Source organism: Crocodylus siamensis, chromosome 1, assembly GCF_052110815.1.
Source record: "Crocodylus siamensis isolate JL-2025a chromosome 1, ASM5211081v1, whole genome shotgun sequence".
Lineage (NCBI taxonomy): Eukaryota > Metazoa > Chordata > Crocodylia > Crocodylidae > Crocodylus > Crocodylus siamensis.
Genome location: NC_143395.1, coordinates 114941449 through 114966418, shown reverse-complemented (window position 1 = coordinate 114966418; position 24970 = coordinate 114941449). Strand labels below are relative to the sequence as shown.

Here is a 24970-nt window from a genome sequence, read left to right as displayed (position 1 = left end):
CCGGGTAATGGAGAGGAGTCCCTGAGTCCCCCTTTTCTCGACTCCCAGGGATGAGAGAGGGAGGTTTTGGACAGAAAGCGGTAAGTCGAGGGCATCCATTTACTCCCCATCAATCGTTCACCCTGGTCACTGCTTCCCAGAGACGGTTTGACCAGCCTGGTTCATGGGGCTTAAGAAAACGTTTCAAGAGTCCATTTGTTCTCTCAACTATTCCGTTAGCTTGGGGTTAGTAGGGCGTATGAAATACCCATTGTATTCCTTCTGTCTTTGCCCATTCTTCAACCACCCCGGCAGTAAAGTGGCTCCCATTATCTGACTATGGTTTGGGGTTTGGGAAGGTAACTAAACCAGGATTGTAGGCTCTCTACTGTGTTATCTCCTGTTGCTCACGATACTGCTTTTGCTTGGGTCAGTCCCGAAATTACTTCAACCCCTACTAACACATAGCGTTTACCCCCTGAAAGTCAGAAAGGACCTACGTAGTCTACCTGCCAAGTGTCCCATAAACCTTTTCCCTCTCTTAAATGAAGTGGGGAATCTTGTAAAGGGTGTCTTTCTAATTTTGTGCGACATACACCACAAGCAGAGATTATGGTGCTGCACATTTCCCGGGTTACAGGCCATCCTCAGCTTCCTGCCTCTCTAAAGAGATCCTTAACTCCTGAGTGACCACACTTGACATGTAACCATTCCAATAAATGCTCCTATTTTAGTTCTTCTTCTGTAGCTAATGCTGCCAAGTGTGTAAGAAAATCAACTTGATTGTTTAAAACCTGAGCTGGCTGGGTCCCCTTTTGGTGGGCAGCTACCCATCCTACCAATATGGGTTTTTCCTTGGCTCTATCCAATATTTCTATCCATTTTTCCTTTTGCCATACCGGCACTCGGTTCACCTCCCACTGATTCTGTTCCCAAAAGGGGAGCCATTCTGTGCACCCCTTGAATACTGCGTAAGAGTCAGTGTAAACGTATATGGGATTGGTATTATCTTTCTCTTGTGTGATTGCACTCCATACAGCTATTAACTCCCCCACTTGGGCACTGCCCTCATCCTCAGTAATTACTTGTTTTCCCGAATCAATGTGTAGAGCAACTGCTTTATATTTCCATATTTTTTCCTCTCTGTGGGAAGAAGCATCTGTAAACCAAACATTCTTTAGCTCCGAGCTTTATGGAGGTGCTTCCTTAATATAAGAGGCTGTGACATCCTTCTCAGGAGAGATGGAAGACTGTTCTTGTATTTGTAGCAGCTTAGGCGCGCCCTCTTCTATTTTATAAGTATGATGATAATGATCTAATTGGACATACCATTTTCTAACTGTTTCTCGCTGTACCACCCCAACAGGAGATGGTGTGCCAGCTATTACAGGTTTTAAAACTTTGAAGGGCCCCCGCAAAATGATTGATTGTTGGTGAATGGTCCGTTCTGCTTCCTGCAGGGCTAAGCAGACTACAAAAAGGCCTTTTTCCCAAGTGGAATATTGCTTTTCAGCATCTTTGAAACTACGTGAATAAAATCCAATGGGGCGCGTTGGACCCTCTGGCCCTCGCTGCCACATGTGTATTGAGGCTCCATGAAGTGCAAAACCCCATTCAATGTTGGAGCGGGTCACTCGGATGTATTGGACCCAGAGCCTGATATGCTCCTGCTTCAAAAATTAATAATTTCAGAGCCTCCTCATGCAAAGGGGTCCCCAGCTAACTTTTTTCTTTGTTAGGTCATATAGAGGACGAGCTATAATTGAAAAATCAGGGATATGTTTTCGCCAAAATATCAGCAGGCCAAGGGCATGCTGCAGTTCCTTTTTATTTTCTGGGATTTTAATCTGTTCTAAGACAGTTAAGGTTTCCAGGGGAATACACACTGTTCCTCCCTTCCACCATATGCCTAAAAATTTTACCTCTGTGGAGGGGGCTTGCCTTTTTTCTAATGGAATTTTGAGTCCTAATTTCTCTAAGTGATTGGTTATTTTAATTTGGGTCTTTTTTACGGCATTAATGTCGTGACCGCCAATCAGCACGTCATCAATGTACTGATAGATTTTACCCCTTTCTCAGGAGTAATTTTATCAAGTTGCTGAGCTAACGCATGATGAGCTAGAGTAGGGGAATGACGGTATCCTTGGGGCAGCCGGGTAAAGGTGTATTGGATTCCTTTCCATGTAAAGGCAAATTTGCTTTGATCGCTTTCCTGCAGGGGTACCATGAAAAACATATCCTTCACATCTATAGTAGCTAAAACCGGGTGTGCCTGTTCCTGTATGACGGCTACTAGCTCAGCTATATTTGGTACTGCCGCTGTTAAAGGGCCAGTGTTAGCGTTCAGGCGTCGGTAATCTATACTTAATCGCCATTTTCCATTTGGTTTTCGTACTGGCCATACAGGGGAATTATATGGACAGTGGGTCTGTATAACCACTCCATCCTTTAATAATTCTTTAATAACTGGAGTAATTCCTTCCTTCGCCCTGAGGGGTAAGGAATAAGGTTTTACATTTACTATTTTGGAGGGGGGGAGTGGCGGCATAGTCTGCAAAAGTCTAATTAGAGGGGCTGGGGAGCCAAACTTCCACTCTTGTCCTTGAGAATCTGTCCAGGCCTTTCCCTTTAGTAGATCTAATCCTAAGATGTTGGTGGGAAGGGTGCCTACGATCATAATGGTACTTGTTGGAGTTGCATCATTTTAATCGGGCAGTGGGTTGGGGCTTAGAATTCCCAAAAACATCTGTAACCTGTATGTATTTTTTGTCTAGTATAATTCCACTTTGATCTGCCGTATCTTTGCTTAATGCTGACATTTGAGCTCCTGTATCTATAAGAAAGGTAACTGGGGTTTTGTAAGGACCCAAGGGGAAGGTTACTAAGAGGTCCCCTTTTTTATTTTCTGTGAGCCTTCTAAGGTATACCCACAAGCCATCCCCCGGCTCACCTACTGGGGATGGCAGAAAGGGTTTCCCTGGTGGGAGAGGGGATAACTGCCTGGAGAGGTTTCTTTTGGGGGGGGGGGGGGGGGGGGGGAGGCTGAGGGAGCAATCACTACTTCAAAATTAGGTCTGGTAAGAGGTAATCTTTCTCTGGTGGGGGACTTCTTTTCTACTTGCCACATTTTCACTAATAACTGTAAATTTGGGAGCAGCAACCCATCCATTAACTGTTTAGGAATCCCTTTCTCCATCCCTTCTCTCCATAATTGGTTATGTGAAATCTTTCCAGGGAAGCGAGGGAGAGGGGGGTTGAGCATGAAGCTCAGCCCTACGAAGGACTGTCTGGCTCTTTGATTCCTTGTCCGTTATTCCCATTTTCCAACCATAATTAATCAATTCTTGGGCCACCTCTCCTCAGGTGAGGCAAGGTCCCGCTTGGCGACCCCCTGGTGCTACTACTCTAAGACGGTCCTGAAGCTGTGCAGCGTACAATTTTAAAGAATCAGGCAGTCCCCTAATCAAAGGGGTTAATCAATCAGGGTCAGCAAACATCAACACAGGCGAAGGATGTCAGAGTATCAAGCGCCAATCGTGCATTAATTGAAGGCATGCAGCCTTTTGAATACTTTCAGTAAGCTGATTAATTCCAGGTGTAGGAATGGCAAGGGGGTCCCCTCATTCTAGGGGATCAAGAGCACCAGCCCAATATGCTGCCCTTTGGGTCAAGGACCATGGTTCACATTCATCACTGACTGTTAAAAACACTCCAGGTCCCCAGTATCCCTGAGCCTCTTCCTCTGATAGTCTAATCCTGTCTCCTCCCATTAAGGAAACCCTCCATGCATATTCTATCTACTATATTTCTCCTGCAGCTTAGCTAATTCCGTTGCACTATAAGGAATTTGTTTAGTAGTGACGGCAGGTGGTACTTCTTCGTCCCCATCCTCATATTCGATCTCCGTCTTTATGAGGGGACCAAGTTTTTTTATCCATATCCAATTCAACCCTAGCCTTATCCATTTCGTCCCAAGGATAAAGAGGGATTACTTCATTCGCTATCGGATATTCTTTGCATTGTTGGGTTAATGACACTCTCAGCTCCTTTTCCCTTTCAAAAGCTTCTTTAAGGTTGCACTGTAGCTTTCTGACTGTCACTCTCTCACTAGCTAAGGCTAGCCTGTCATTAGCTAAAGCCACCTCAGCTTGGCCACATTTCTTTTTCTGCTGCCAACTCAGCTTGCAGGTTTTTCACTAACTCCTGCAAGGATTCAGTCACCTCCCTTTCTGCTCGTTTTACAATATGCTTGTCCTTCTGGGTGGCTAACAAAGCTGCTCCCAGCACCCCACAAACTAAAGCCTTTCCTTTTCCTCGTTTCTGTTTCTGTTCCTTGGCCAAGGTTTTTATTCGTTCAGCCACGGTGTCTGGGGATTGCCAATTCTCCTCAGCCCACCGATGCCCGGCTGGAGCTGGACATGCCTTGTATTCTTTCAATAGTTCCAGAAGAGGGGAGCAGTTCAGGTCTGGCTTTTCCTGGGTTGCCATAACCTTCCTGCTGGAGGTTTCAAACTCAGTCGAAAAATCAGTCCTTCTTTCTTGGCACTCAGGCCAATATCCCCTGATTACTAACCACCAGCCGCTGCACACAGAGGATCCTGTTCGTGACGCCAATTAGATGTCCCATCCCACTCGGTGGGGTGAAGGGAGAGGTACTTTTGCAATCCTCTGTGCAGCGTGGTTAGGCAACACCTCTCAAAGTGAACAATCAGTGGGCCCAGATGAACTTCATACAAAAGGGAGCTGAAGGAATTGGCCAGTGTCATAGCAGAGCTGCTGACACAGCTGTTCAAGCACTCATAGTACTCCAGTCAGGTCCCAGAGGATGGGAAAGGGCCAGTGTGATCCCTTTTCAAGAAGGGGAGGAGGGAGGAACCAGGAAGCTATAGGCTAGTTAGTCTCACCTCTATCTTTGGGAAAACTCTGGAAAAAAAATCATTAATGATCAAATTTGTGGGAGCCCAGCAGGGGAAATAATGCAGAAAGGAAGCTCAGCATGGATTCATTGCAGGTAGATCCTGCCCGACTAACCTTGCTTCTTTTTATGACCAGGTCACAAAATGCTTAGATGCAGGAGTCGAGGTAGATGTCATCTACCTAGACTTTAAGAAAGTCTTCAATACAGCATCTCATTCTGCTGTCATAAACAAACTGACAGGCTGCAGTGTGGATGATTACATGGTCAGGTGGGTGGCAAATTGGGTTAGGGGTTGCACCCAGAGAGTGGTGGTGGACAGCTCAATACCAACCTAGAAAGATGTGGGTAGTGGAGTCCCTCAAGACTTGGTCCTTGAACCAGTGCTATTCAATGTCTTCATCAGTGACTTGGACAAGGGTGTGAAGAGCCCTCTGTCCAGGTTTGCAGATGACACCAAATTATGGGGCAAAGTTAACACACCACGGGGTAGGGAATGGATCCAGGCAGATCTGGATAAGTTGGAAAAGTGGGCAGAATAACATAGGATGCAGTTCAACAAAGACATGTAGAGTGCTGCACTTGGGCAAAAAGAACCACCAACACACTTACAGGCTGGTGGATGACCTTCTCAGCAGCACAGCAGTGGAAAGGGATCATAGTTGACTCCAAGATGAACACAAGTTGTCAGCATGACAGTGATCACCAAAGCTAACCACACTTCATCATGCATATGCTAAAGCATGATAATCAGGTCTAGGGAGGCGATGCTTCCCCTCTATGCGGCTCTGGTCAGGCCGCAGTTGGAGTAGTGTCCAGTTTTGAGCACTGCACTTCAAGAGGGATGTGGAGAACCTTGAGAGGGTTCAGGGGAGGGCCACTTGCATGGTCAGAGGCCTGCAGGCAAGGCCCTACAAAAAGAGACTTGGATCTCTTCAGCCTTCACAAAAGAAGGCTGAGAAGTGATCTTGTGGCTGCCTATAAAATTCATCAGGGGAGGACAGCAGGGAATAGGAGATACTCTATTTATTAGGGCACCCCCTGGAGTAACTAGGAACAATGGCCACAAATTGATGGAGAGCAGATTTAGGTTGGATATTAGAAAGAACTTCTTCACAGTAAGGGTTACCAGAATCTGTAATGGACTTCCAAGGGAGGTGGTGCTCTCCCCTACCCTGCGGGTCTTCAAGAGGAAACTGGACAAGCACCTAGCTGGCGTTGTCCAACTCTAGCGCTCTTTCCTGACCAAGGCAGGGAGTTGGACTCGATGACCTACTGAGGTCCCTTCCGACCCTACCATCTAAGAATCTATAAGGGCAAACAAATATCTGCCAGTGGGAGACTTGCGGAACTCAAATTATTAGCTTGTGTACAAGAACGTTAAGGCAACTTTCCTACTTTTTGGAGTACCTACTTCTGACAGGAACATTGGATTTGGCATTGCAGGGTTCCTGCAAGGTAGCCAACAAGAGCTTAACAAATCCAGAACTCAAAGTTCAAAGTATGACAAATTGTAACTGTTGAAACAGCTTGCCTAGGAAAGTAGTGGATAATACACTGAAGCTAACCTGTTTTAGCCACAGCTTTTTAGTTCAGTATCAAGATTCAATGGGCAAGCGATATCAAATTGTGTAAGTCAGAACAAGTCTCCAAATCATTTTGGTAAAATTAAACACACGCCGGCTTGAAGGAGGGGGCAGGAGGAGGACTTGGAAAGAAGGCACGTCACATCTTCAGGCATGTCCTTCAGCCCAAGCTCCTCTCTACTGTCCACTGAAGACAAGCAAGCAGACAGAGGAGCTTGGGGCTGAAGAACACTTCTGAAAATGCCAAGCAGCTTTGCTTCTACATGCCAGAGGTGCCAAAAGGGGCAGTATGCCTCAGCTTCCTCTGTCACCCAGGCTTATCAGCTCTTAGCACAGATGATTTTGCAAGCTAAAAGACTCATCCTCCTCCCCCAAAGTTGAATAAGTCACAGATACCCCTCCTCTGCAGAAAAGGCCCGTCTTGTCAAATGCTCCAAAACCATGCTTACCACAAACAGGAAGTAAATTGTAAGTAGTAGTCAAAAGGCTTATTATGCAAGTTTCATCATAAAAGGATCACAGTATTTGTGTTGACAGAGATGAGAACAGTATCCCTAAAAGTACAGCTTTACTTTTGACCAAGTCCAAGTCCCTGCCAGACTGTCAGCTTCTATCACCCAGCTTTTCCCACTACAGGATCAGGTCCCCAGTGCTCTGGAATAGTTATACACCATTTGTTTCTCCAGGTATGACTTAAGTATTTTCTCTTACCTGGTCATTTGCATACTTCTTCCACTGAATCCTTGGAAAGCCTAGAGATGTGCATTTGCTTATCGGACCAGATATTTTTCTTTAACAGCAGTAGGCTGCCCATATTTGTTAGCTTGCTTCCAAAGTGAAGCCCTTTGAATCTACAGCAGGCGTTGGCAACCTACAGTCCATGGGACCATTTGATCCAGCCTGCAGACAAGGGGTCTTGCCAGCAGCTGCTTTCCAATGCTGCTGTGGGAAGCAGCACTGGCTGAGCTCTAGCCCCCACCCTCCCTCCAACCCAAACCGGGTGTCTGGCCTGCAGCCAGTCCCAGAGAAGTTGGTCTAAGATGTCCTTTAACAATAAAACCAGAAAATATAGCATTAGCAAATCCCTACATAACACAGGAAGGGATTCATGTGCTTCAGTCTGGGAGGAGAGGATAGCAAGTGAGACTGGGATACTGTTTCTTTATAGGTACTTAAGGAAGGGAAGTGTTAGTGGCAATGCTCTGTCTATCTGCTGATGGGATAAGAGAAATAGCCCGTCTTTCCATGGTTTTCTACACCATCATGCATTAGACCCAACCAGCAAAGGGACTCTACCCATAGAAAAAGTACGAATAGCAACTTAAAACAGAATCTTAGCAATGCACATAGTATTTTGTATGCACATTTATTCAAAAATCAGTAAAGGCAGAACATGTAAAAAGTCATTCGTACAACTATAAAACATACAAATATTAAACATGAGCATGTTAAACAATTTTATTAAAGGAATGGTACTCTTTTTAAAAGGACAGAAAAAAGCCAAGGTGCTGTTTTGTAATTAAAGAGGCAGCATTCTTAAGTGCTATAAATTTCTTGGAAATTCTTTTAAAACATATGTAAAAATTGTTTACCATAAGCCCCATCACCTTCTCGTAGAGCTGTTATGGGTATATACTCCAGACATGATTTTCTAGATTTCCTTACTTTCAGATTTTTTTCATCCATTAGCTTCATATTTTCACTACACTATTCTGCTATAGGATTAAACCTCTGTCTAAAGTGAGTGACCTTTCATATACTGTCAAGTAGGTAACATTTCAATACACTTTCATTATTTACTCCACTGATGTTTTGCTATATACTTTTCTCTAGTTCTACGAAACATACTGGAGCTTCCATTTCTTAATATTTAACAAGGTCATATATATATATATATGGCTTTTAATTCAACATCAGTGCTATGGATTCTACTTTTTTTAGTAAGTGAAGGGGGGGACTGCTTTTAAAAGTTAAGAGTTGTCTAATTCAATATCACTAGGTAACTACTCAGAAAAAAACAATACTGCTCCCTTACCATATCTCCCCTGCAATCACTTGTTTAGTATAGGGCTGCTCAAAACAAAGGTGCTGGCTCCCTACTGAAGCAACATAAAACTAAGAATTTTATTTTACAGGCTTAATTGAATCAACTTAAAACATTAACTAGAATATTGTTCTTCATAAATAAACTTTTCTCCATTACCCTCCACAGTTAGTTCCTATAAAAATCTCCATACTAAAGACTCAATAATTGCTCTAGACACCATGACACCAAGAATTTAAGTGGGAGGTCACTTTTGCACTAAGCGCAATACTTCACAATTAAAAACCAAGACCCCAAATAACTCAGTGCCTGGAAAAATTTCAAAAGAATATTATTGAAACCGAGACAAGTTTCACTTCAGACAAAAGTACTTTTGACTTTAAAAAAAGAAAATTCCTTACATTTGGGACCCAAGCCTGATATCAGTCCACTTCTAATTAGTGTGATGGTATCTATCGTTAAACTTTTAAAGTACTCCAAGTTAAAACCAGTCCCTTAACTATTTTATTACAACAGTAACATTTGAGGTGCATCATCAGTGCTCCCTACATGGTATCCACATAAAAAAGGCACACTGGAATAGATTCAAGTTCTTTATTGTATAATATCCAGTAAAAAACTTAGTTAATAGCATGTGTTAAAATATAGTTTAATTATCCCCTGTGGCAAAATTTAGACCATCAGCTCTGGGCTGCAAGGACAGCAAGGAAGTAAAAACTCAAGTGCCTGAAACATTTCTACACTGTACGCTTCAAAGCAGCCCCAGGTTAAAGGCAAAAGAAAAATTACTTTCATGATGATGCATTTAAACAGAACTTTGTGTCGTCAGTTATTTTGAGTGCTCCTTTCTATAGCTGGAAAGGAAACCCCTGAACATGCAAAGAAACCATCCCTACATATACATGATTCAGCCGGTCTAATAATTAAAAGTCTCTGGAACTCGGACTAAGGTACGCACATTTGTAGGAGCACAGTCCAGTTAGGATCCCAAGCAAAAAAGAACAAAAGGTCACAAACACATCATCTTAGGGTAAGAGATGTCATCTTTGGAGTAGGATCAGCTATGCTGGGATGTGTCCTGGCACAGCCAATCCATTCCACTGGTATTTATAGACATCACACACAGCTGTTGCCTTGACCTACTCTTAGGGCTTCAGGGCCACAAACCTGTGGCAAGACAGTCCCAGGTAGGGGAAGGGGGTTTCCCCACTTGCACCCCAATTTAGGGCTTGTGTCTGCAGCAGCCTGCTATGCAGTAAGCACATGTGAAACTATAGTATGGAAAAAAAAAAACCCCCCCCACAAGTGACAACCTTTGGTCACAGCAACATTTTTGGCCACTTAGAATGTGACCGGGTGCAAGAAAGTGTTTGCTTGCAACCTTGTGCTGCTATAAAAAAAATGGCACAAGGATAACACTTCTTTGCATTGTTATGTGTAGGTTAAGGGGAGTCGAAGGAAAGGGTCATCAGAAGAGTGACATTTAGGCCAGTAACTACTTAATCCAGTAGTGAAACACAAGATTTGCAATCATTTTCATTTTGTTTTAAGTTTTGGCAATACGAAGTGTAAAAGATAGCAACTTACATTTTGGGGCCCATTTTGATGATATACATACCAAATAACAGCAGCTGAAAGTTTGCTTAACTGATTCATCCAACTATTTCAAAATAGTATTTATTCACTACAGAAATTCAGTACTCCAGTCACAAGCAGTCAGTTGCACTTAACTCCCCCAACTTAAAATAATAAATTTTTAAAAATCTGTTCAAAGCCTCCTTCTATTTCCCATTAAACCAAGATACTGTACCAAAATGTCAAGTTACACCTAGCATACCATTAGGAATAGAAGTCTCAGACTGATCCGCAGCATTATCAATACAAAAGTACAAGGATAACAACTTGTCTCAGGCCTGTTTTTTTAAGCCATTCACTCACTTTATTTTGAACATATTTTTTTAATCTCAGCTACTTCATTGCAATCAAACCTCAGCTCTGTAACTAGCCTCCTTTTATATGGCTGTATTTGAGTTTGGTTTTGACATTCATGCAAGTGGTTTCAAAGCCATCTAAAGTTTTTAATTCCATCAATCCAAGGTCCTCAATAAAATATTTTTAAAAACTGCTGAAACTAAGAACTATACCAAATAAACTATTTTTTTTATGACCGTTTACCAAAAAAGCAGGTCAAAGTATTTAATAGTTCGTTTCAAGAAGTCTTGACACTGCAACACTTATTGAAGTTATTCTGTGGTTTAAGACTGATACCTTGAAATGAATATGATCATTTTTTAATCAAATGCTTTGTTTTCCAAGAAAAAAAAAAAAAGCAATAATGTTATAGCAAAATAATAATAAAAAGTGTGCATGCACACACAGCTATACTTTTCCCCATTAGCAGTTATTCCATAAAGCAGATGTTTTGGAAATTACAGACACCATTTCTCCTTGAGCAAGATTTCTTCTGGTTTTGTTTTTACATTTTTCCTCACTTTATTTCGAATTCATTCGTGTGAGCTGGCACTGTTGTTACCCAATTGACTGGCTTTTAAACATTTAACAGGCCATACCTACTGCACACAAGTTGGTATACTACTTCATATCAGTAATATTATACATATTTGAAACCACGTCAGCATGAAAACAATCAAACAAGACCTGGTTCTCTCAGTATTGCACATAACTTAAACAGCATCAACTAATAGGACATCATGCATCTTACTGACTAGTTAAAGGCACTTTGGTTATGCATGTAGCTGGTACATTTTTCTTGTATGCTCCTATAACCAGTAGGATTTTACAGCTTATGCTTAGCACAGATTTTGATGGTCTTGAAAAACTGGTATGCTGTATGAATTAAAGTGTGGAACCCCCCCCAGCCCCATTTGTAGTGCAAGTATTTCAGAGAATAGCATTCCCCTAAAATGACTCTTCTTTAATAGGGAGCAGGGATATTCTTTCAAAGTTCATCCTCCTTCAGAAAGACAGGCTAAATATGCAAGAGAGTGGCCAGGTTAGTAATCGAGAACAAACCAAGGACTGAAGCCACCACAGTCCAGCTGCAATTCTGTGTGTAATGTTATATAGCATTATACACCAGGGATGGACTTTATGCAACAGCCAGTGGATTAGAAGGAAGTTTGCTTCAGTGAAAGTGTCTCTATAAATTGTAGGCTTTTGACAACTTGAATGTGCAAGACATTTATTTCACAAAAGAAACATATTAACCAATTTAGGTGTATTTATCTCAAAAAAGTAGCTTAGAAAAAAAAGTAGTCATAAATAGTCTAGTGCATTTAAACCAACACATGAACAGAGTTTATGACCTACTTTGCACTTTCAACAGACCAGGCAAGAGACTTCTGACATCAGCAGCATTTTGGATGCCTAGCCAAAAATGCAGCCCAAGCCAGTGAAGAAGCAGAGTACAATTAATACAAGATCACCAGATACCGAAGATGTTACACCTTCAAGTCAGCAAGCTGATGCTCCCCAGATCTGGAAAAAAAGATGTTATGAGGAAGAGTCAAGTATTTTGCCTGCCACCAGGAATAGACAGAGGTAAACCAATGTAGATTAGCTTCCTCACTTGGTAACAATTTTAGAACTTCCTGTTATATCCAAGTTCCAAACTGAACATCCGTTTTCACTCTTCATGCGTAAATTAAGTGCAGCATTCTTAATTAGTGAAAGCCTCTATTAAATAAATGAACAGAGTATCAAAACTAGTGAAAAAGTCTTTAAGAGCAGTTATTCTTTCTTACTATAATCTCTAGACATCCCTCTTGCACATTTGGTAATATTCAGAAGGCTCAACTACAAAGAGAGAATGAATGCAGACTTAACAGTATTTAAGATAAGTAACCAAAGGGTGTAGTAGTTTCATTTTCAATATCCCCATATGAAGTTAAAGACAATATTTTGCAAAAAAGTGTTAGTGCATGAATGTGTCTGGCTATTTAAAAATTATTATGCACATGGGTGACATTCCTTAAAATATGTTAATTGTGCAGGCCAACTAAGAGAAAGGCAAGTGTTTGACTAAGAAAATATACTCCAAATATAGTGACAGCATTTGAAGCAAAATATGCTCTAGCGGCAAAGCACTTTTAGTGTCTACTGCACTTCCCTACTATGCATGACACTTGTTTTCCCATCCTGTTCCTCTAACTTGCCAGCAGTGTGCTCATTTGACTTTGTGACTGTTTACAGATTAAGGCATGCATCTATATCCAGGCAGTACTGGACTGGATGGCTCCTTGAAGGCTGTTAGGGAACCCCAGTGGTAGTGAACAGTCAGAAATGTGTGCATCAGTAGAAAGAGGCATGCAGGAAGAAGAGGTTGTTGGGGACAAGGAAGGAACTCACGGCAGAGAAAAAAAAAGTACTAATTCAACCGAAGGCAGGTGCGTTCTCCATTTCTGGAATGGAACGCAATATTCATCCTAGAAACTGCAACTCAAACTGAAGGTTACTTTTATTCCTTTAAGTGTAAACCATCTTCTTTTTTTGTCAAAGTGGTTAGTCTGAATACTAGAGCTGTAACTGCTGTTTTACTAAAGGATGAATGGCAATACACAGTTTCATACCAAACAAGATGTATAAACATCTCAATATCACCTATAGAAAACAGAACACCCCACTTGATTGTCATAATGCAGCACCATAGGAGTAGTCTGAGCTGAGTAACAAGTCTTGCTGCTCATTCCATTGAATTCACATACAGTTACAGTAACATTAGCAGCACTGTGATTTACTCTCTGCTTTCAAGGGATCTGGGTCCAGTTTTAACTTGCTCACATCGTTGTCTTCATTAGGAAAACTCCTGTAGTTGGCAAGTATATTTTCCACCAGGAACCTAGCAGCTTCATCTATGTTGATATTGTCCTAAAGAAAAAGATGGGAGATAAAGTTAATCATATATAAAAATCAGTTACAAGTCTGACAAATGCCAATTCTTTGCAGTTGCAAAACAGTGCAACTGACAGGCAGCAGCTTAGATAGAGATCTATTCATGATGTAGCTTCACAGAAGAAAAAGTGTTAGAAGTCCTTTCATAAGCACATGAAAAGGTTGATCCAAATCTCGCTGTAGATTCTCTCTGTAGCAAAGGGGAAAATTCACCAATTTTATAAGTGGAGGTATTCTGTCCAATGTTTACCCTAGTAAAACTGAAGTGGACTGGTAGTTTCTATTCAGAGAATCATGCTTGGCTTACACAAGTACTGCAATTACAGCAATCTGTAACTGCAGAAACTGGATATTCACCCACCTATACCACCAGCAGATGACAGTATATAGCACTTATTGGTTCAGGACAAAGGGAAAGCAATTAAATTAGCATCCTTCATTTTGGAGCATGCACCCATCCAGTCATGCAAATGAGGAGTCAGAAAGCTTTGATAAGTGTTTAGGAGCCAAAAAATCCCCTAAGAATATCCATTCTCTCCCCCAGGTATCTACCCACTCAGCAAAAAGAGTAGGAGAAAGAGTGACTTTGGAACACAACTAAATTTGGCTCAGAAATAAACCCAAAAGCTTAATTTAAAAGTAACACTAGACTAGCATGCATTTAGAACTATCCACACACACGGCAAAAGGCAAAAGCAGAAAACATGATCTGTACTCATACTACATAGGGCAGCAAAAGCCAAGAGAACCATATATATTTGGAGACTAGAAATGGGCAAAAGACATGGTGGATAGCCATGGTTATGTATTGAATCTTGCTCTTAGTTGCTCCCTTTCCAGTTGCATGCTTTCCATTTTTAAAAGGTTTGAGGTAGTGAGTTGGTACATTGTTCAACTCTTGCACCACCCAGAATAGAATGCAGTACACATCACTAGCACGTATGGCTGTAAATTTCAATTTTAAAAAGTTGTACTAATGCATTATTCTGACAGACCAACCTTGCATATAGCCCTACACCACAGTTTTAAGAAAGACCAAAGAGGATCACCTCATCATTAGCTTCATCTGAGACAAAAGCAGGAAAGAAGGCAGGCATCAGCAACAGCAAATTCTTATGGTAGGAGAGCCAGGAAAGAGTCCACAAGGTATCCTGACAGGAAACTACCGAGTTCTGTTGCACTAGCACCAGAATTACCAATGAAAGAACCTAGAGAGTTAAACTCAGAGCCATTTTCTGTACCAGAGATGGTGCCACCCAAGGCTTATCATATTGTCTTCAGCCTAAAATTCCATGTCAATATGAAATAAAAAAAGATTTTTAGTTAAATTGGAGCTGTTCACAGGCTCTTATTAAAAGGCTAGATTTGAACTTTTGAACTGCAGTTTCAGATTCAAAACTTAAGTGGACACAGAGCCAAAACTCTGAATCCAAACAGTCCTACTTATTTACGGCTCAAAGTTGTAGAGGAAGTGGGTGCTTGTATGGGAATTTTCTGATCATTTGTTTTGCTGAAAAGTACCATTTTGGTGAATGCAAAGTGTTTCATTAGAAATTGGTTGAAACAAAACTAATGAAACAAGCACGTGCAACAGAACTTAGCACACAAGGTGACCTAGCAGGAAGCCATGCTATTTCTTGTTTGCGACTCCACAAGGACTGCCCAGGAACCAGGGGCTCAACACTCTCCAGCTTACTGCACTGAAGCCAGGGGACTGGAAACCTCAAGTTATCAGACTTTTATCTAGACTCCTTTCTTGCTGCTGGAGGATGAATGCCCGACTTCCTGGTCCATTTTCAGTGGAGTGCAAGTCCACTGGGAACTGGAGATAGTTGTGACTATCTGGGTCATCCAGGCATTGTGTCCCCTACCTGTCCAAATGAAGCTTGCCACTCTACCACAAGAGAGCACATGACCTTGCAGAGACCATTTTAACACTAATATCTGCTCTCAAAACACACACAGAGTACCATAAACTGTCTACTTAAAATCAGAACACCAAATTGAAGGCAACCTTTATGGGACGATTTGAAAAGAAAACAGTGCTCACATTCAGACCGTACTCTTTCTTTAAGTTTTCCATTTCAAATGCCCCACAAAAGAACCCAAATGGTTGGCTATGTTTTATGGGACTTTAAAACAGTTTAACCATAGCTCACGCTAGAGTATGTATTTTAATAGGAGGCTCTGCATATAATCTTTGAGATCTAGTCAGTTCAACTAGGCTTTCAAGTGTTTGTTAGGACTTCTTGATTAGGTTCCTGCCAAGATGCCTCTTGCTTACTGTACTAACAGGATAACTGCAGTTCCTTTCACTGCTGCAGAACATACTGTTGTTCAGCTCATGCTTTGGGTAACTGCACCTTATTTGTTGAAGTGTTCTTCACTCCAAGAACCCTAGACACACCATTTCATGATGCATTACAGTGTTATTAGTAAACTGCTAAGTTTACTGCTTCACATCATAAGGCAACTGAAGTTTCAAGTGGGAAGAAGCACTGCCTGTAATTAAAATTTCAGACTGAAAAAAGCTTTTACTCTGCCATACAAGTTTAAAAAGGAAGTTGATCATTCTGCTGGCAAAGCTCCCTGTAAAAACAGACTGCTCTTGAGGTCTTTCAACAAGAGTCATATTTTTCTGGTCTCAACTAGTACAGCCTCTTCCCAGACTTCTTTGCACCTCATTGCTCAAGCTTCTTTTGTTCAGAAAAGCAGATGTCCTCTCTGAATTACTCCTTGCATTTAACGCATGTTCCATGCTCTATCTACTCCCCTCTTGTAGGTTTCTGTTTGCCCCAAGGCTTCCCCAACCCCACCCCAAACCAACCCTTTCCAACCACTTCCAGTTGCTGGGAACAGCCATCTCACATTTAAGTCTGTTCCCCCCCCCCCGGTCTCTCTCTCATGTGACAGTTGAAGGGGAAGTGAGCAAGCAAAAGGGAAGGACATGAGAGGCTTTGTGGTTTGAGTTCTCTATTGGCTGCATTATAAAAATGCAGCTTGTAAGTACCAGATTGAAAAAAAAAAAAAAAAAAAGCCAACTTGAGTCTGAATTATCTATAAAGCTACTAAAATGAAAAAGGAGAAGAGCCAGAGTCTATGAAGCCTTTTAGAAAGCTTGAGGGTTTGCCACAGGCTGACAATATTCAGGTACTACACCAGTAGGCTAATGTGGAAAATTTAAATATTAACTAGAATTCTGTAAAAATTGCCAAGTGACTCATCTAGAGGCTTTTGGAAGACATTTACCTCTTTGGTAAACACACTGACTGGTTTTTACAAATTCATTCCTGTTGTGCCGTTTTACAAGTCAGGTATCATTCTTCCCTCATTTAAGCTATAGGTTACAAAGTTTGGAGTTCCCAATAATTATTTTCAGTGAACATGCACGTCAAGTAAATGCAACCAAGTAAACTGGTATTCTGGTTTGTTCTGCATTTTAACTGGGAGACAGAAGCCCTGTAAAACTGCTGTCAATTACTTGTCCACACCATAACCATTATAACAGTTGTTTTCGGTCATCCTCCTCACAAATTAAGTTAGGGGCTTTACACTGCCTCAGTTCAATTAGACTGCATATAAAGAGCACAGGATCAATGTACAAGTCATATACCAGAAACATTTGACAGATTACTTAGAAAAAAAGAAGTCCCAAAACAGGGTCAGAGAAGTTGATAAAGCAGGTCTTGCCTCCTGAATCATCTTGTTTTATATGGTCCGAGTGTAACTGTAATTCAACAAATGAAGTTCTACAAAAAAAGACTGAATACTTCTCACCATTATTCTGATATTTCAAAGCATTTAGCTCACTTGCATCAACCCTCATTCAGTATAATTAACACATTTTGCAAGTCTCTCAGTAAAGGAATACATTTATTAAAACAGTTCTTCCAGTCTCTGCTAGAACAGGTAGTGTAGGCAAGTGTCCTGTACTCCATACTCCTGCCCATGGTTATTTATGAACTTAACTAGGATTTGTTTTTTTCTTTGATCTCTCAAGAGATTTTTGAACACATTTGTTTTATTAAACTACTCACCTTGGCAGAGGTTTCAAACCATCCAACAAAACCACCTTCCCTGCAGAACTGGTCCATTTGAGAAGGAGTCTGGCCATTGTCTTTTTTCTGGTCACACTTGTTTGCAAGAAGAACTGCAGGGATGGGACTGCCATTTGGAAGTAGCACTTTACTGTCCAAGTCATGTTTCCACTTTGAAACTGCCTCAAAAGTGGAACCCCTTGTAACATCGAAGACCACAAAAGCACCAACAGCCTCCTTATAGTAAACTCTTGTCATGTTACCAAATCGTTCTTGGCCTGAAAGACAAAAAAGTAATCAGTAAGACTTGGTCTCACACACACTCATCCACCCCACTGAAATAGAGGGCTAGATAAGCCAGTACCTGATTTACAAGATGTGATCAATTTCTAAAAAGGGGTGAAAGTGTTGGATGAGCAAACAGAGGATTTGGACCACACGCTGGTTGGTATTAGGAGCATCTCTGCCAATAGTAAGAGCCAGTGATTTTCAACTCAGATTTGAACAACAGTGCATAGCTTGCATCCTACAGAACTCTAGCAATGTCTTTTAGTGGTTGATCTTCTACTAAAGCTAGACCAATTTTACCAAATCAAATGAAGATTAGAGAGAACACGCTCAGAGATCCCACAAGCTCCTCTTCTATAGATTTACTGTGCAGCTAGTTCAGTTTAAGTGTTATGCAAGCTCAGAAACAAGAGGTAGTCAATGAGATGGGAATCTGTATCTACTAGTAAAGCACTACACTCACTTGAGTAATCTTTAAGAGGCATCCGTCTTACTACTTTTTCAGTAAATGAAGTTGAAGTAAAAATCTGTTATCTCCAGCCAGGTACAGTGTGGGAAAGGAGGGGAGAGAGACTGCTCTTCTCAGTCAAGAAAAAAAATATTGGCAGTACTGTTCAGCTCATTTAAAAAAAAAAAAAAAAAGGGAACAGAGCCATTTGTTTTGCTCACTAAAATAATATCAGCACAATCTCCCCATTTTAATAAAATCAGTACTTCACTGCAGTCTGTGATGAGCTCATTCCCAATAGGAGTTTCCTAGGATTTAAAAAAATGCCAGCTAAGCAGCTGTTAATATCACCTGGAGTCAGCAGTAAATGCAACAGAGACCCCAAGAACCATCTGTCTGGACTTTATTAAAAAAAAAAGGAAAAAAAGCCAGAAGATGCACTACTCCAATAGGATAATTAACACATGAACAGAAGACAAACACAAGAGTCTCTGTCAGAGACCATGCAAGCTAGTTGAGAGAAGAAACTGTCTTCATTCTCTGTCTCTCTTAAGTCCAAATGCCATCAACTGGCTCCACACAAAAAGGGTAGAGCTACCAAAAAAAGGGTCACATAGAATCTAGACGATGTTAAAGTCCCAAAGTTGTAAAGCAAGCTTATTCTCCTAAAGTCCAATATCCTCCAAAAAAGACAAGAGGCAACACATTCCCAAGGATGAAACTGGGTAAAGAGAGAACTGCAAAGCTTTTCTGTACTGAACAAAGTTAAGGGCAAAATAAGAAAGCCCTTTCAAACAACCAACCTAAGTAGGGGTGCTAGTTAGGGTGGGTTAGAAAAGTACTCAAAACATGCAATGGTATTTTTCCAGGCAATTCAGCCCATACGGAACAGCCAACTGGTCTTTGGCTCGGGCAACTTGCTCTAACACAGATATTAAATGTTCATTCTTCCAAGTGCTGTTTCCACTGCTCTTTTCTACCTAGGCTGCCAGAATTTGATGCAGTGTAGCCACAGTATTTTGGAAGAGTTGGGAAATACTGCCAGTTTGCATGCCCATGGCACCACATGCATACAACCATAAAGCTTTAAGCTGCACCCTGAACCTAGTGTGCTCCAGGGTCTTGCAACTGGATAAGTTTATGGTGTGGCAATAGCAACTCAGTTGAATATTTCCAAGCTTAAACTGGGTTTTGCAAATTAGTTTTAGATAGTGACGTTTTCCCAGGCAATTCCATCCCTATGCTTTAGTGTTATTAAACGGGAGTTTGTACCATTAAGTATGACAAGTTGTGCTATATGGAAAGGTGTGTTCGAAGTGCCATTAGTTTGCAGGGCAGTGTTTTAAATTAATCAATTAGTATAAAAAACAAGTGCTGGCCATATGCAAATAAATCAACATAGTTCCTTCAGTATTTAAATACCTGAGGTAAATATTTATTAGAAATTTGCCAACTCTACTCTCATAGTATGTGCCTTTAGAATTGCTTAGATAATGAAGCTTAGCTATTTTAAATCTTCCTTTACTTAGTGAGACAATTCCATAGCAGCTCAATTGAAGGGTACACTGCCTCAAACTAAAATTTGGAGTCAATAAAACAGTCTCTTGTGCCAAAATAAATGACACCATTTTAGTAAAAATGCACAAACTTGTTATAACTCATGCCAATGATTGCTTAGTTACAAGTGTGCCACACAGCAGTAGCAAAATCTGCCTTCATGTTGTAAGTAGCTGGATTCTTTTGTGTTATTAGGAGCCATAAATATACTCTAAATTTAGAAATCTTCTCTGCAGAGATTTAGGTTATTTAATTGATCAAGTGGAACAGATTGGATTGAGGACTATATTACTGTATTCTCACATGCCACTGAATAAAGCCATGCACCTGGTTTTCAAAAGGCAGAATAAAGAAGAGCTCTTTCCTTGCAAATACTAGTAAGTATGGTATTTTTGCAAGGAAGACAGGCAGCTGTTGCAAGGTAAAATACCTGCAACTCTTGTAATTCCTTAGCTGCAGGACATGACAGGTACTGCTCACTGCCCACTCTGCTCCAGGAGAGGGGCCAGGCAGTTCAGCTCTGGCAAGATCAGCCCTCAGCTGACTCAGCAGGTAGTAGTGGCTGAGCAAAGACAGCCTAGACCCTCTTCTCTAGCCAAATAGGTAGCCAGCAGCATCTGCAAATCCAACTGAGGGCCAATTCTGCTGGAGCCAAGCTATCCATGTCACCCCTCTTCTCTTCAAGCCAGGTAGGCTCTCAGCTGAAAGTCAGCAGGCACCACTGGCTGCCCAGACAGTTTAATAGGCCATTTGGCTCCTACAGGTTCCCTGCTCCTCACATTGCCTTGTTTAATACATGCCACCAAAATTCCAGTGAAGTGGTGCACATCATAAGCAAATAAAGTGCATAGCCATACTGCACAAAGTCATTTTTCCATTATAAAATTAGAAGGTGCTTGCGAAAAAGGAGACTTTTACCTTGAACAGCTAGTTTTGTGTAAGTGAGCCATGTTAAGGCCGGATAAATTTTAGGTGTACCCCCTCTTTATTTTGAAGAAATAGAGTATAGCTGGTTGTCAGGGACTCCCCAGGGAAGCACTTACTTGGGACTGTCCACTTTATGTAGCCTCTGAAGCCAGCCCAGGCATAGCTTTTGAAGTGGGGCAAGTCCTAGTTCAATCTAACCCCCAGTCTTGACCTGGCCATTCAGTCCCCAACTCTCCTTAGTTACCCATGGCCTTCCCTCAGGGGACTTTGCCTCTTCAGGAGCTGAACTAGAAGGTAAGCCTCTCTCTCAAAGGGTGAAAGAATGCTCCAAAATCCTAAAGACAAAGACTGCTCTTCTTTAAGTGAGAAGGCCTTTATTGGGCAAGATAGCATAGCAAGCAGTTCTAGCCCCTCCAAAGATTTAAGCAGTCACCCTTTTCCAGTCTACACAGCCCTGAGCACCCAAAAGCAAGCTCCATTGTCATCTCTCCAGTCTCTTTAGCCCTCAGAAAGACACCCTCCTTTTCTGCTGTTCAGTTTTATGCTAAGCTTCCTCTTTCCCTTAATCTTTCCCAGGCAGCAAGGAGTCTTCTGACAAGGGATGTTTGCAAAGCCCCCCTCCCACAAGGCTATTTAATTCTTCGTTGTTGGAGGTGCATCCTGTCTCCTCCTGCAGGTAGGGCAGCTCTAGGTCCTAGAGAGGGGCCTATTAACCCCATCTTCCCCAGTGCACAAGCTACTCAGTGCAATAAATGCAAAGCCTTAAACCAGAAACATTATAAAAATCATACATGCAGTATAAGACGTCAAGATTCAGTATGCCTTTGATATTTAAGGGAAAAAAACCCTATTTTTATTGCAGAATCAACTTCTGTTCAGTCTGACTACTGGACACTAGAACAAGTATCCATACCATGGGTACCACTCAGCACAATCGGTATCCAAACAGCACACTCAAGTTTTGCTCCTGATAAAGTCCAAAGGAAAGCTGCCAAGAATATTTTCCATCTCCCACTCCCATAAATTTAGACACCACTCATCTGTGCTAATTCAGTTTTAATCTTTGTCAGTCTTGTCCCCTAAAATGCTGCCCTGCTTTTTTCTTCTAAGAGCCATCCCCATACCACATTCACTTTAGTGTCATGCTCAATACATCATTTGCAGAACCAGATAATCCCTGATCTCAATAGTGTTTTTTCAGAGTGGAATGCCTTTCCTGTACCAATTGCAAGGCCCCTCTAACTACAGGTGGACTGTCAACCAAAACATTTATTGCAGGATTTGGCACCATCCACATGTGGCGAAAGCCTTGTTCCAACATGTTTAGGCCCATTTTGCTTCCCCCCTCTGGATTATCTTCCAAAATAATGGCATGTTTGAAATGGTCTGCATTCTGCTAGAAGTGATATCATTTAAAAGATGGAACGCTACCAAAAGAGATGCTTGTGAAATCACGCTACGGATGTTACCAACACCAGGTGAAGGAGATTACTGGTTTTTCAAGAGATGAGAACCAATAGCGATTTCTCAAAAAAAGTGGTTCTCTTTAACATTAGAAGTTTATTTCCAAAGAAAATCATGACTCTCTGAAAAAAATCTGTGATATATCAGAGTAAAGCCATTGTATCCTGGACCATCTACTAGTAAGCAAAACTAGTAGATTGTAAGCAGGCTTTCAGCATGTATCAAGTATATAATCATATTTAGTTCCCACATGGGGAGACTACCCAAGAAGTTTTGTAGTTAACAGAAGAGCTTGTTGTTGCAATAGTCCTGCAGTGAAAAGTTCCAATACCTAGAATCTAGTCAGATTTCTTGAAAAAAGTCCCCGATAGTATTTTTAAATTTGCTGCACCATATTTTGACCTTCATTTTCACCCTTTTCATGACAGGCCTTCCGTGACAGAACAGCCAATTTCCAAACACAATGCTTTTTCCGTTTCTGATTGGCCCTCGTTCAGGCAGGTCAAAAAAGCAGCTTCAGGAAGGCAGAATTTAAGGTTTGCTGCACAGTTATGGGAACAGAGGACAAAAGCAGCAAACAAGTCATTCTGTTCTACACTCCTTTTACATCTTTTCTATTTGACCACTGAATTATAGAACCGTTTTTGTCAGGGAAGCCTAGCATGCAAAAACAGTAGCCTCTCCAATAGAAGCCAATGATTATACTAGAGCCATGTCTAGCTAAAGCCTAGTCTACTTCTGTACGCTGCAGGATGACAGTAGGAGCACCAAGTTGAAGTCTGTACGGTTTTTCTGCATGTTGAACTTGTCATCTAAACTTCTTTACGCATTCAAACTAGTTTCTTCAGCATCAGGTATGGCTTGCAGCATTTACTTCGTGATGACATGCACAGCTGGCACGTGGAGCTCTGGCCCCAACCCATAGCAGGTACATTCCCTCATTTTATGGCAGTTGGTATTAGTGGCAAACATGACTAGTTCAACTTTATACATGGTCATTAGCTCCAGAAATATTACATTAACCATGCTAGAATGCCCCTTGAAGTTCAATAAGTTGTGAACTTTGTTCTCGCTACAAGTCCTCAGTGAGCTGCTTGTACTATGTTTTAAAGTATGAGAGTATACATCCATTTTATCTTTTATATAAAAGTTACTGGATGGGATTTGGTCAGTTTCACAAAAATCTGCATCTTCAGAGGCTGTTTCTTGTATTTCATAAGTTTGGGGGGGGGATTTAAATCCCCTGTGAACACAGCCATACAAAAATCTCTGCTGGTGGGGGGATGGGGGGGAAGAAGGGGGAAGGGACAAACCCCAAGTGATGTTAAGTTTGAAACTATGAAATTAACTGTGCAAAACAAAAGCTTCCTTAAAAACTTTAAACTTTCTCTCTCCACTAATTATACCTAAAGTTCTGGTTTAGGAATAAGGAATGTAACTAATGGATTTGTCTCCTTTGTATATCCCTTAAAGAAATGCAATTCAGAGTCTAGCTGTTCATGAAGATGGCCTATTAAAGCATGACATTATTTTCTCCACTGATCTCCTTCTGCCAGTACTTCCCATGTCTTATACCCACTGAGACATGGGGACAGGCTGTGAATTTATACTAAACAACTGCCCACATGAGGGGGTCTTAAGCACTCTTAAGCAGATTCTTTTATGGGAGTGATATTAAACTGAAGTGGTACAAATTGCTGAAAAATAGTTCCTCCTCTTAGGCTTCCCATTTACTACTTCAAAAGGAAAGCTGAACAAATCTAGGGGGGCTTATAGTCTCTGAAGATGTACCCATAGACAGATACATAAACCAATGGAGGGAGCCAAAACCCAGCAAGAACACACAGGCATTCAAAATGAGGTAGTCTTCTAGTATCAGAGCTTAGGAACATGCTACTAGCTTTTCATACCCTGAAGGTCAAAGATGGCTAAAAAGAATAAAAATAGGAGTTAAACTATTTTTGTCAACTGATTTTAAAAAGCATGCACCCAAGTCTAATGGGAAAACTACACCAACTTTGGAACAGTGCTTTTAGGTATAGGAGACCATGACTTTGGTTTTCTCCAACTTTTATTCAGTGTTAATGGAGCAGTTTGTTATTCTCGGCCATGCTTACTGCTGCTACAGCAGCAGATGCTTGGGAAAGCTACCAAAAAAAGAGGTTCTGAAGTAAAGCTAAGCACCCCCAAGAAAAGATGATACTGTTTCCTTATTCCAAAGAAACACTTCACTGTTAGTAGGAGTCAAGAAGACTTCCTTAGAGTGATGTCGAACTCCATAACTGCCCTACCACTTTGCAGTCAGCAGGCCTAAAAAAGCAGAAAACTGCCAAATGAACTGTACCTTCAGCAACCAATTTTAAACACAGACCAAGTTTTTACCCATGACAAGTAAAGTTAGAGAATTTGAACCTCAGAGAGCCAAAGAGAAGAGACCAAGTTACAGAAGCAGAGGCTTTGGAGACAGAAAGGAGGACATCTCTCCAGCAGTGGGTCTGACACAGACTTATAAATATTAGAAATCCACCAATATATCTGTCCATATCAGATTGGCACCAATCATGTCAATTTTCCTTGCATCGGCAATTGGCATTTTTGGGGCTGGTTTAACCAATACATGCCACCATTAAATGCCATGTGCAGTCACAGCATGCATGCAGCCAGTTGGGAAACCAGCATCCAGCCAGTAGGTCATGGGGTAGGGGGAAGGAACCATAGAGGGGGCAGATCAAGGCCCCCCATGGTGAAAGACAGAGTGGGACAGAGGCAGAGGCAGGTATTGCCCAGGCAGGGCAGGGGGGGCAGCTCTCACCA

The 24970-nt window shown here is 41.4% G+C and overlaps 1 protein-coding gene and 1 pseudogene across 1 annotated transcript in view; both read right to left on the bottom strand.

Annotated features, from left to right (window-relative positions):
- Nucleotides 1–3194: 3194 nt before the first annotated feature.
- LOC149873232 (uncharacterized) lies at nt 3195–4467 on the bottom strand (annotated as a pseudogene).
- A 3369-nt stretch (nt 4468–7836) lies between these two features.
- RAB32 (RAB32, member RAS oncogene family) overlaps nt 7837–24970 on the bottom strand; it is a 48236-nt gene continuing 31102 nt past the window's right edge. The window contains exons 2-3 of the mRNA XM_090041012.1: nt 17473–17750; nt 7837–13411 (exon numbers count right to left, since the gene is read on the bottom strand). Coding sequence (XP_089897138.1) covers nt 13262–13411; nt 17473–17750 — 428 coding nt within the window. The 3' untranslated portion in view covers nt 7837–13261. The remainder of the gene's footprint in view (nt 13412–17472; nt 17751–24970) is intronic.